The sequence below is a fragment of the Musa acuminata genome, chromosome BXJ2-2, assembly GCF_036884655.1.
Source record: "Musa acuminata AAA Group cultivar baxijiao chromosome BXJ2-2, Cavendish_Baxijiao_AAA, whole genome shotgun sequence".
Classification (NCBI taxonomy): domain Eukaryota; kingdom Viridiplantae; phylum Streptophyta; class Magnoliopsida; order Zingiberales; family Musaceae; genus Musa; species Musa acuminata.
In genome coordinates, this window is record NC_088339.1 from 34054123 (window position 1) to 34065902 (window position 11780).

At 40.3% G+C, this 11780-nt stretch overlaps 2 protein-coding genes and 1 non-coding gene across 5 annotated transcripts; 1 reads left to right on the forward strand and 2 right to left on the reverse strand.

The window, feature by feature from the left end:
* Nucleotides 1-154: 154 nt before the first annotated feature.
* Nucleotides 155-7873, reverse strand: LOC135606248 (uncharacterized). Of its 3 annotated transcripts, none has more exons than XM_065097208.1 (8): nucleotides 7734-7873; nucleotides 6339-7412; nucleotides 3264-4602; nucleotides 2772-3051; nucleotides 2565-2672; nucleotides 2206-2484; nucleotides 1170-1313; nucleotides 155-717 (listed from the first exon to the last, which is right to left on the reverse strand). In XM_065097208.1, exons 2-8 carry the CDS (start codon nucleotides 7375-7377, stop codon nucleotides 529-531), a joined length of 3378 nt encoding a protein of 1125 aa, XP_064953280.1. In that variant the 5' UTR covers nucleotides 7378-7412; nucleotides 7734-7873; the 3' UTR covers nucleotides 155-528. The 3 variants fall into 3 exon arrangements, with proteins under 3 accessions (XP_064953280.1, XP_064953281.1, XP_064953279.1); XM_065097209.1 differs by having other exon boundaries at nucleotides 155-611; nucleotides 6339-7409; nucleotides 7734-7872; XM_065097207.1 differs by having other exon boundaries at nucleotides 6339-7409; nucleotides 7734-7872.
* A 1251-nt stretch (nucleotides 7874-9124) lies between these two features.
* On the reverse strand, nucleotides 9125-10662 carry LOC135605083 (peroxidase 59-like). The gene is made up of 4 exons (XM_065094772.1): nucleotides 10395-10662; nucleotides 10139-10321; nucleotides 9882-10047; nucleotides 9125-9790 (listed from the first exon to the last, which is right to left on the reverse strand). The coding sequence occupies exons 1-4, from the start codon at nucleotides 10617-10619 to the stop codon at nucleotides 9372-9374; spliced, it is 993 nt and encodes a 330-aa protein (XP_064950844.1). The 5' UTR covers nucleotides 10620-10662; the 3' UTR covers nucleotides 9125-9371.
* Nucleotides 10663-11426: 764 nt separating this feature from the next.
* On the forward strand, nucleotides 11427-11508 carry TRNAS-GCU (transfer RNA serine (anticodon GCU)). Its single transcript has one exon. It is a non-coding gene; the product is annotated as a tRNA-Ser (tRNA).
* The last annotated feature ends 272 nt before the right edge of the window (nucleotides 11509-11780 follow it).

The window sequence follows — 11780 nt, forward strand, 5'->3', positions numbered from 1 at the left end:
AAAGGAACTAATCAAATAGTTGAAGAATGTAAACGTGTCTCTAAACTAAGATTGCCTACGACTCCTGCTGCAGAGCTTACAGTTGGAACATCAGCCCTTGGAGCACATTAGATCGAAGAAGAAACATGCTCCCAGCTCCTCTTCGCACAAAATCTTCTCGAAACAAGCCATCAACATTGCAGAACAGATGTTTAAGACTCGGGACAAAACCAGCGACATTTCGTAAGGCCTCATACTAATCACATCATATACAACACGACATGGTGCTTTCTCCATAAACGGCATCACATAGTGCATGCCAACTACATTCTGGGTTAAGACAATTAAACAAGTTAGATTACAACAGAACTACACCCCAAATGGCCGTCGGCTCCTACTGTCGGACGTGAGGCACCGCAGTAAGCAGCAAACTGATGGAATGAGACTTGGGCTTTCTTTCGCGCTTAGCGTGCACCACAAATACACATCAGCTTGCACTGCAGATTGGGACTTTCTCCGGTGCAGATCATGCAGCCACTATAAGAACTCTTAAGATGATATTGGCTCATAAGGATAGGAAAGCCATGGATGTTGCAGAGCCTCCGAGGCACTTGGTCGTTTCTTTGGGTTTACTTCAAGAAGATAAGCAACAAAGTCAATAAAGCCTTGATCACCCATCGGCAGTCGGTGATGTAATGATGTCTTCTTTGGGATCAGATATTCTAACCTACTGGTTTCCTGGATGGAAGTGTAGTCGAAAAATCAACACTTAAGAAAGTGGTGGCAGCATTTAATTATTTCTTATATGATGGTTGATAACAGAGAAAAACATATGCCCCAACAAGGATAGATGCTAGTTTAACAAGAGCCATTGCATGGCAAAAGTCAAAAGAATAAGCATCAAGTATGTGTTACGTTTCATATTTTCAAGAACCTTCAAGGATATATTTGAAATGCAACCACATCAATGGAAAATGATTGTAAAGATTTGAGATGAAACATCCTGAAATGCATCATCCGACCATGTTGTCTTTAAATATGTCTAAATAGGGATATGCAAGATGATAAATTTTCATATATAGTCCTCGACTAGTGTGTGTCTCTATCAGTTTATGTAGAAGGCCACAGCACTAGATAAAAGGGAGAGTAGATTATTCTCGGTAATAGATCAAGTATCAGAGATCTCAAACCTGATTCCTTTCATATAACATGTGGTTCTTTGTGAAATATTTGTGTGTATCACATCCCTTTGCAAGCATCCCTTGGTCAATGGGGCCAACGATTCCGATCACACGGGCCAGCAATGTTGCAGGAGAATCATTTTGGAAGAGAACCTGTGGAAAAGTGTCATAACAAATCTTTTAGTAGCAAAAAATAAAAAATGTAGTCACCAAAAACCTAATAGATTTAAGAGAACAATATACACCAGATCTTATTAAAGTGAATACAAACTTTCTAAGAATGGTGAACAACTATATTAGGTGGGAAGGCCAACATAGATGGTGAAGAGTCCTTTGGCACCAACAGTCGACTTTGTTAGGCGACGTGGTCAAGAGAAAGGATGAAAACCCCCTATTCTTGCTATCACAGATTTAGCCCCTTTTTGGTCTTAAAACAATGCCATATGGATACAGACATGAAGAACCAATTTTGGCATCTCCAAACCCCCTAGAGTGAGACAGAAAGACGAGGCAAACATTCAAGGATAGAAAAGTAAATTCAACAGACAACGACAAGTCATGTTTCAACTTTATGAGAAGATAATCCTAGCAGATACATTCACAGAAAGCTGAACACAAAGGCATCATGTTTCCATTAATATTAGAAATCAATAGTCAAGGAGTTTGATGAGTGTAAAACCTGACGAAACATGGCCAACACGATTCTACATGTTCTCTTAAATGTGTCATTATGACCATTGATGGGCATAGGCATGTAGAATTTGTCAGCAAAGAAAAGCTTCTTATCAAAGACTGACCTTGTTAACCTTGGACAACAACAAATTAATTCTATCCAAATCATACTCTACAATCATATCTCCCAAGTATAAGAATAAAATAAAATAAAAAGAACAGCAAAAAAATAAACAACTTAGTTAAAAGACATGAATGTATATGTAGGGAGAAAAGCTACAAAAGAAATGATTGCACGAATTTGAACCGAGTGCTGAACAACAAAAACTTCAATGAGTGACTTGCAAGGGGAAATTCCAAATCAGAAACTTACATTTCCAGTGCAAAGTTCAGCCAAGATGCATCCCAGCGACCATATGTCTATTTTTTTATCATATGGAAGACCTAAAATAACTTCAGGTGCGCGATAAGATCGTGACTGTACATAAGAACATAAATGATCTGTTTCAAAGCAGCTACTACCAAGGTCAATGACCTTAACTTCACACCTACTGTAGCTCTTTACCAAAATATTCTCAGGCTTCAAATCACAATGAATAAGACCAAGGCCATGCAAAAACTGAAGTGCCTCCAGACACTGAATAGTAATCGACTGCAGATGTAAAGTAATTCATACATTAGCAATTTTAGTGTGATAGGAACAGTAAGATTCTTATCAAAAGTAATTCATACCTGCAGTCTGGGCATTGTAAAGTAAACCTCCCCTCCAGATTCTCTATTGAACTTATGAAATTCATATAAGTTGGCCTTGAGGAGTTCACAAACTATCAACAAGTGCTCCTGCACAAATTAAAAACATCAATAAACATCAATTAACAAAATGAACTCAAATAAGAATCACAATTAAGAGTTAATGATCGAGAATAATATTGTACTCACCCGATAATAGAAGTAATCATACAAACGTAAAATATGATACTTGTCAGCAGGATCATTCTTGTTGACAAATTTCAAAAGCTTGATTTCATCAAGGCTCTGATCAAAGAAATCTTTGTTATTTTTAATAATCTTCACACAGACGTCTGTACCAGTGTGCAGATCATGTGCCTGAATCGCTTTGCTAAATGCAGCGGAACCCAAGTATTCGGTAACAAGATACCGTCCAGCTATAACAGAATTCAGAACCACATGAAAATTTTTGTCTTCTTCAAAACCAGTTCTGGCAAGTGACAAAAAGACGGGAAATGTAATGTCAAAACAGAAAACAAGAAAGAACAAGCAAAAGCGAATGCACCTTTTTTACAAAGAAAGAAGAAACCAAATAAAACACCGAAGAGGAGAAGAGGAAGTGGAAAGAAAATGCAGGAACAAGACTAGTTATACAATGGTCAGAACACTGCCAGGAAAAGGAACAGATAAAGATAAGCATGCCTGTTCTTCCGATGCACTATCTTAAGATAGAAAGTCTCAAATTCGTCCTCCTGTGTTTGTATCTGTCTTATTTGCTCCTGTAATGCCGCTACTTCATCTTCTAATGTTGCTCCAGGGTCGTCTTCCCTTATTTCATTTGTCTCATGGTGCGCTTTACTAATGCTCTCTGTTCCAGCGTAGCCATAGTCTGAGCCTGATGATGCACTGGAGTTTCTTGATCTAGCAGCACCAGAAGTCGCCTCATCTCTGGAGCTCCTGACAGGAGAAGAATCACTGCTTTTTCTCCTCCAAGTGGCAAGTGTATCCTCTGCTACTATGCCATTTGCATATTCACCAGCAATGTTACCAACTACGACGTGGGCTTTGCTTGAACATAATGATTTACCAGAATCAGCCTCCAGCATGCCTCCAGTTCCCAATGGAGGTAGGAAGGAAAAGCCACCCCCAGTACTCACTCCTGACAGGCTTATATCCTTTTTATTTGCCCAGATGTTACTATTCTGTTTATTTTCCCTCATCTTTTCCTTGTTTGATCTATTCAAATCGCTATCAGTTGAATCATTTGGATAATGCCTTGCACCTCTTGCACTGACATCATGATCAGGAAAGAATTCTGTGTCCCCTTCACTACTTCCTCCAACCAAGCTTCCACGAACTTCACTGCCAATGTCAGCAGCATCACTACTTATGCCCACACCAACTGACCTAACTGAACCATGCTGATCATCTTCTGTAAGAGGATTCTCTTGACGACTTCGTTCAACATCACTCACACCTTTCCCATTATCCAGCATTATTAGTCCATTATTTTGTGTGACAAAACCCTGCCATATAGGTTCTGAACGCATCAAACTTAGTTCTTCTGCATCCATCAACTGCCCATCATAATGAGCTATTAGATCGTTCTCATCTGTTCTGCCATACATTTCTAGCATCTTATGATCCATTGGTGCCTCCGAAATAGCAACTTGTTCAACATTTTTTGTCTGGAAATACTGCTCGCCTGACAAATATGAATCTTCCTCAGCAAAAGAATGATCATCGTCATCCTTTCTGGGAGCCTGGTTCTGGTGATCAAGCACACTTCCATGACCTGTTCCTTTTTCATTATCACTTGGATAATCAATTTCATGCGCCAGAAACCAGGTTTCATCTTCAATGGGTTGTCTTGTATATCCAACATCGTCATCATCGTCATACTCATCAGAATCCCAATACTCATTTGGGTAGTCAACAGATTCATCACCAACAGTAGCAAAACCAGATACCAAATCAGAAGTATCCTCAGCAATACCTTGACTTACAGACAGCCAATTAGTTCCAATTGTTCTCCTGACACCTGTTATAAAAATTTCAAATTTAGAAGAAACAGTGGATTATCATTAAAAAGAAAAGAGATCACATGTATCAATCAATTAGAATGTAGTGTGGCAACAAAACACCTTTAAAGCATTCCCACCTTAAAATATCAACAAATAAATCTTGAAAATCAGTTTACTAGAAGGTCAAAAGTGAACAGAAACTTCATGACGAGAATCATGGGACTGGGAAAAGCAAGCCAAGGTTCATGGTTCTGGCCCCAAAAAAAAATCTATTTCTGCCATAACATACTGGGACATTTGAACTCACAAAGACGGAAGGTCAGGATTTACGCTGTTTCAGCCAAATGTCTCTGCTCTGTTATCCATGTAACAAAACCCGAAAAATCAGGTATCAGCTTAAACTTACCAATTTTAACAGAAGTGACTGTGTTTAGACCCACTTTAAAAGAACCTAGCAAGATCCCACAGAGGAAAGGCACTTTCCTCTAGAGAGGCCAAGATTATACTACCTAAGAAAAGAGTGGTACGAGATATTCTGGGATCATCTTTGAGGTTTTTCAATACTTGATAACAAGTATAGTTATTATGTGCTTAAAATTTTAGTTTTCGACTTCTACAGTTTTGTACGAGATATTCTGGGATCATCTTTGAGATTTTTCAATACTTTATAACAAGTATAGTTATGTGCTTAAAATTTTAGTTTTCGACTTATACAGTTTTGTGATCAACAAGGGAAGTTTTGAAACATTTGGCTCAAAAAACCAAATTTTACCAGTTACTATCAACTACATACGGTGCACGTCCTAAACCACATTTACTTGGAGAGGACAAGAGGTGTATTAATCAACACAAGGAAATCTAGAACGAAATTAGAGGGGAAAATCGTAAAATAAATTAGGATTGAGAAGCCCATAACCCCATACCAACCAAAAACTTTCAAGGAATACTAATACAGACCTTTGAGATTAATATATATATGCAGATGAGTTATGGGCACTGTTAAGCAGATACTTTTGCAGTTATTAATTAAATCGCTGGCCCTAAACTCTGTAGCACCAAAAATATTTCAACAGAATTAGGTAATAATCCAAAATCAAAAAAATTAAAAAATGCATTGGTTAAGTATACTTCTAAGGCCGGGCAATTATTGGCTAAGAAACTATACATACAACTTCAGCTTGTTCTTAAGCTATATTAAGGCAAAAGCTCATGTTCATACTCTATAATCAGCAAAGTTTTTAGTATACTATCATAGTGTTATGGATTTTGTACATGCTACGTGTCGAATCCAAGACATTGGATTTCACCCTATTTCACTATCCAGAAATAACAAATGACAATGACTCAAAAAGTTCCCACAGCCCAGGTAGTAAAATGCTAAACTTTAACTTTCATGGAACTTTCTCCAAAGCAAATTGTGGGCTTGCCATAATGTCCTTCAAACGGATCATCAGCAAGCATCTTACAGGGTTGTTTATGATTCTAGCAGTGATAGCAAAACTACAAAAGATTCAATTCCTACTTAGATTGATGCATCTCACTCTCGAAAACGCATGCTTCTGCAGTGGATAGAGAAAATATTCAAAAAATCAAAAGTAAATGCAATGCAAGAAGCATGTCATGCTCCATGCCAGGAAAGTGGACAGTTATTTTACCCTTATCTGTTGCAGAAGGATAATCTTCTACTTAGTTAATCTTACTTGTATAACATCCAACACAACAATCATATTTACATCACTCAACCATTACATACCAGAAGAGTTGATCTCCTGCCCAACAGGGACATCAAGGTATGATCCAATCATAAAGGTATTATCGGCATTGGATAGCCTCATTCCAGATCCATGATGATCAGCTTTCTCCTCCCACAGACTGTTGACTAACTTGTCTTCAGACTTCAGCCTTACAGGAGGCAGCCTTGGCAGTTCTTCCCTGTGATTTTCAACAATAACTGGTAAATCAAAATTATTATAACTTTTTGGTTCCACACTGTCTTGAGACTTTCCGGAAGTGTATGACCCACTCATCTCATCTGGCTGCTGTTTTGTTGACTCCCTAATGTCATCGTTATGGACGGTAAGTTTTAATGTCCTTTCATTAGCATGTCCACCATAACTTGACGAGGCATTATCAGTGGAAAATGGAAAAACTGTCTTCACAGAACATTCCTTCGAAGGATCCTCACTTTTCACCCACAGGTTAGCAAGCAAATGGTCTTGAATGTCAGCAGAGTTGTCCTTATGATCACTAACTTGGCCGATTTCAGGCTTCACTTTAACCTCAGCTTTATCTTTGTACATAACATAAGCCCTTTGCTCTTCTGGCCGACCAGGTTCAGTACAAAAGACACGATCCCTCTTCTCCACCGCAAAAGAACCACGCCGATGCTTCGGTTCTTCTGAAATCAAGAGATCAGCAAAGTTGTCGATGGTGCCTGTATCCTTCAAAACCAAATTGGAAGTACTGCTAGTTGAACTAAAAATCCAAGGGTACAGATCTACTGAACCGCTTTCCCTATCCTGACCAAGGTCAAACCCCTTCTTGCTATCAAATCCATTTCCAATCCCTCCTACTTCAATCTCCTTGATAATGAACTCCTTCGAACTCTCTGCACTCACACTGCTAACTTCTCCAACGGTTCTTCCCACTTCTTCTTTCTCCTCGGCTAGATGCTTCTGAAGGAACCCACTCAAATCTGGCCGAGCATTGAGCTCCCCCCGCAATGCAGCTTCAGCCTTCGAGAACCGATTCTTCCTCAAGAATTCCAACACCACATCCACCGAGTCCACCATCTCCCAAAAAGAAGAGACCGCCTAAGAAAAGCCTGCTAATCAACCAAAACGAGAGCAGAAAAGAGTTTCTTTTTATTTTCTTGCTCGTGATTCCCTTCCCACCAAAAAAAAACAGATAGATCCTCAACAAATTGCAGGCAAAACCGTAGCCCTAGCTTTCAAGAACCACATTTTTTAAATGTAAAGAACCCACGGTCGGTGAATCCAGCGGCCAATCCACCTCGGGATCGGAGCCGGACACGAACCATGGAGTCCCATTCCGAACCCTAGCGTCCGGAACCGAGTGCCGGGGCGAAGGGAAGGGAAAAGGTAAGAGTTTTTTGAGCAAAGACGGGACGTGGGAAGAAGAGACTCACGGATCGAGGAGCCACGGGCAGGAGGCGGGCCCCGGCGACGTTCGGCAGTGGCGCTGAGGGGAGGCGAGGCGTTCCCGCGGCGGAGAGCAGCGCAATCCCGCGACATTAAGGGCGGAGGAGGAGGGGGAAGGATGTGTTGGAGGAGGACGGCATTTGGGATGGCTCGATTCGATTTGATTTCGAGGACTGCGCTAATTGCCGATCCAACAACAGCAGCAGCAGCAGCAGCAGTAACGGAATATTATGTCCGAATAATTTTTATAATAATTCATCGCTGGCAGGCTTTTTTTTTTTAATGAATATTCCTTTTTTAAAATAATTAAATAAATATTTTCTTTAGAAAGACTCCTGATTTTTTTAATATTTTATTGAAAATAACTAAATAAATATTTTTTATTTTTATTTAATACTTTTTTCATCTCTAATACCCAATATATTGATCTTCATCCCCTCTATCCCATTTGAGATAATTGAAGTGATACTAAATCTTCTTAAGAATTTCGATTACTAGGATCTTGACCTAAAGGCTATTGAATATATGTTACGAGTTAGATCGACGTCTACATATAGTCACGATAAAGTGGTGTGTTGATGCATTTGGGATTGTAGTTTATTTGGTTGAATCATTATGCTTGTAAACTATACTACCATCTATTTGAACTTAAAATAACTCATGATTAATGTCAATCAATATCACATGACAGAGATAAAATAGTCACGACACGACGAGAGTAAAAAAATAAAAAAGGAGGTGGTACGATTATTTAGGATATTAGAAAAAAAAATTAAAAACTTGGGCACTAGGAGCATTTTCAAGAAAAATCATCCGATAATTAATAGCCCATATTTCACTAATGCATCTTTATAGAAATAATTTAAACTAATTTTAGAATCAACCATCATTTCTTTGTTTGTAAACCAATGAATAATATGATATTTATATTTAAAATAACAGTTCAACATTACAATTATGTTCAATATTAATAGCACCTAACATTTTCATTAATGCGTTGAAATGTCCGAAGGATAGTAATATTTTATAAATTAATCATAATTTGTCTCGTTTGAAGATGAATATTTTATCTTTCTAAATAAATAAATAATAGTTCAACATTAAAATTAACTCTAGGAACGTGTCGATAACATCTAACACTTCGTCAGTGCGCTAAAATTAACTTGATATAAACGTAGGTAGGTAAACAAATAGATAGATTTTACTACTTAAGAAGTTAAATGTTTCGTAACAATCCTCAGTATCATCGTAGGGTTGTTTGTTTTAATCTCGTAATAAGATTCGATAAATACAACATTTTTGTCTCTACATTAATTGTTATTAAAAGGAAAGAAGTTTGGGACATCTTCCATGTCTGATTCCATAGCGACACCATTCATTGATTCATTATATATTATACTTATTTTCGATTCAATCTCTCTACATCTTGATGTAATGTATGATCGATTTGATCTCGAGATAGCAAAGAGGAAGATTTTATGGAATTGACTAGAGGTAGAACGCACTGCAGATGCAAACTCAGTAGCTTGCATCAACATCGTGATTGTTGATTACATAAGAAGGAGCCCTTAGATTTGCATACAGAAAAGTAACTGAGTCGTAGTTGCATAGATCCGATGCTATCTTTAGTTCACAGCTCTGCAGTTCCGGCGTATCTCTCCCGCAGAACCAGTGAGGGGCCTGATGCTGCCCATCTTGATCATGGAGATCACGAAGTCGCTGAAGAAGGCGCTGCTGCTGTTGCTGTAGATCTGCACCAGTCCCTTGGTGGCCGCCACCCCCTCGTCGCTCGAGAACAACCCCTGGTCCGACGACAGCAGTCCCTTCTGGCTCAGCAGGTTCTTGAAGTAGTGGTTGTCGAACACGTCGGTGGAGTTGCGGTCGAGCGCCGTGGTCGCGTTCCCGTCGCTGCTCTGTGAGCAAAGGTTCTGCAGGTCGGCCACCATGCTGGAGTCCAGCGTCGGGTCCACCGACTCCGTCGACGAGAAGTTCGACAACCGGTTGTTGAACGTCACGCACCGCGCGAGGCCGATCGTGTGCCCACCTGCATGCGCGTCCACATGAAGCTTCGCCATTAGGTCGAACACAAGAGCGGCAAGCTATATAAGATGCTGATCATAGAGTTGATGGCGAACCCGACAAGGCGACGACGTCGGTGGTGTTGAGGCCGACCGCAAGAAATTTGGATATGATCGTGTTGATGGAGTCAAATGGAGAAGGAAGGTTACTGTTAGCTCCTGTTTGGTTGGCTACCAACCCGTCTCTTCTTCCAAGGAGGACTTTCCATGTAGGACCACCGCTCTGCATCCATGCAGACCCATGAATTCATGGATAGCGATCCACTCTCGCCAAGAAGTATTACATATACCGAGGAATGCGTTGGAGGACTTACCAACACGACCGAGTCTCTTGCTGCTATGGCAAGTATGTCTGCACACGAAACAGTTCCATTGCACTCATTCTCCACAGCCGTCTTTATGCTGTCGACGACATCGAATCCCCTCGCGGAGTTTATATTCGGGAAAGCAAACTTCTCACCGTCACTCCCATCCAGTAGAATCGAGCCATCGCATCCCTGCATGACGAGGGAAACACATCACCCTAGAGTAGTCGTAGAATCAAAGAATACAATAGAGTTCAAAGCTCACATTCACAAAGCAATCATGGAAGTGGAGCCTAAGAAGAGAAGCTGCCATCCTCATCTCATTCTTAAGGGCATTAACAACCACACGTCGCACCACCTTGAACACATTGGGGCAGCTCGTAACATAGAAATCAGTGGTCAACTGTGAGCTCACACCCGTGCTCAGACACAACACCATCAAAACCACGAAGAGCGAAGGGCTGCAAGTGGTATATGTGAAAGCCTTCATCTTCTCTAGCTGTAAACACACAACACGATGGCGAGTTCCGGTTCATGTCATACTGGGATAACTTGGATTGATATTTATAGAACTAACGAAGAGAATAAGCAAGCAATGTAAAATGGAGGCTGTGCTTACTTTTGCTTTGTGGATTGAGGTGGAGCGAACGTAAGCTCGCATAAACTCGGGTTGTAATGCGGTCCTCTTGGATTAGGGAGTAAAATTAGGTCCACAGAAAGGAAGATAGAGATCAGGAGAGCTGGTTTCTTGCCATCTTCCACCGGTTCATGTAGTGGTGCTACATTTATCCAAAATACTTAACAAGTTAGTGCCCTGAAAAGATCAACGCTGGGTTGCTTTGGCTGCGGGTTACGTATACGATTTGGCAGTAGCATGTTGCAAACGTGCTTTGAATAGTTCCAGCACGTTTCGGATATCTACTGCAGCCATGCAAAAGCTTTTCTGCTTCTTCTTCTTCTTCTTCTTCTTCGTATCTTTTATGCTATCTTCACTTTCCGTGACTACCGGTGCTAAGATTAAATGGTTGTGCCTTGGTCGTAACCTTAGGATCCATGTGAAGCTTAAACCAATAGAAATTGAATCAACTTAACTCATAAGCTACTGTAATAACATGATGAGATTCGAGTTGCATCACCATTAAGCTTAAGCTGATAGAAAGTATACCTCGCATTTAAGTCCGACAGGGAATGAGAGAAATCGTGCTGGATAATGTGGTCTTTGACAAGAGGGTATTCACTGTTGAAGGTGTGACATATTTTTATTTATTTAGTATTGTTACGAAGAACCTTCAACACGGTCGCTTTGGCCGAGTGGTTAAGGCGTGTGCCTGCTAAGTACATGGGGTTTCCCCGCGAGAGTTCGAATCTCTCAGGCGACGACATAATTTTTACCCCCAAACCCGTATGCCTAATCCTGACATCCGTTTCTGCAATCCTAGATTGGTAGTGATGTGATCACCAAAGGTGCGCTGCAGCTATGGCCCCTCTGCTGGCCAACAGGCTGCAACGCTCAGCCACAGCGCCGCTGGGAATCTTCTTTCCCTGTTTCTTTCAGTGCTCCCTACCTGTGTTTATTGTCGCTTGACATGATCGAAATAAATTAGAATATTTATTATGGAACGTCGTGTCTTATTTGCTGTTTTTTACTACA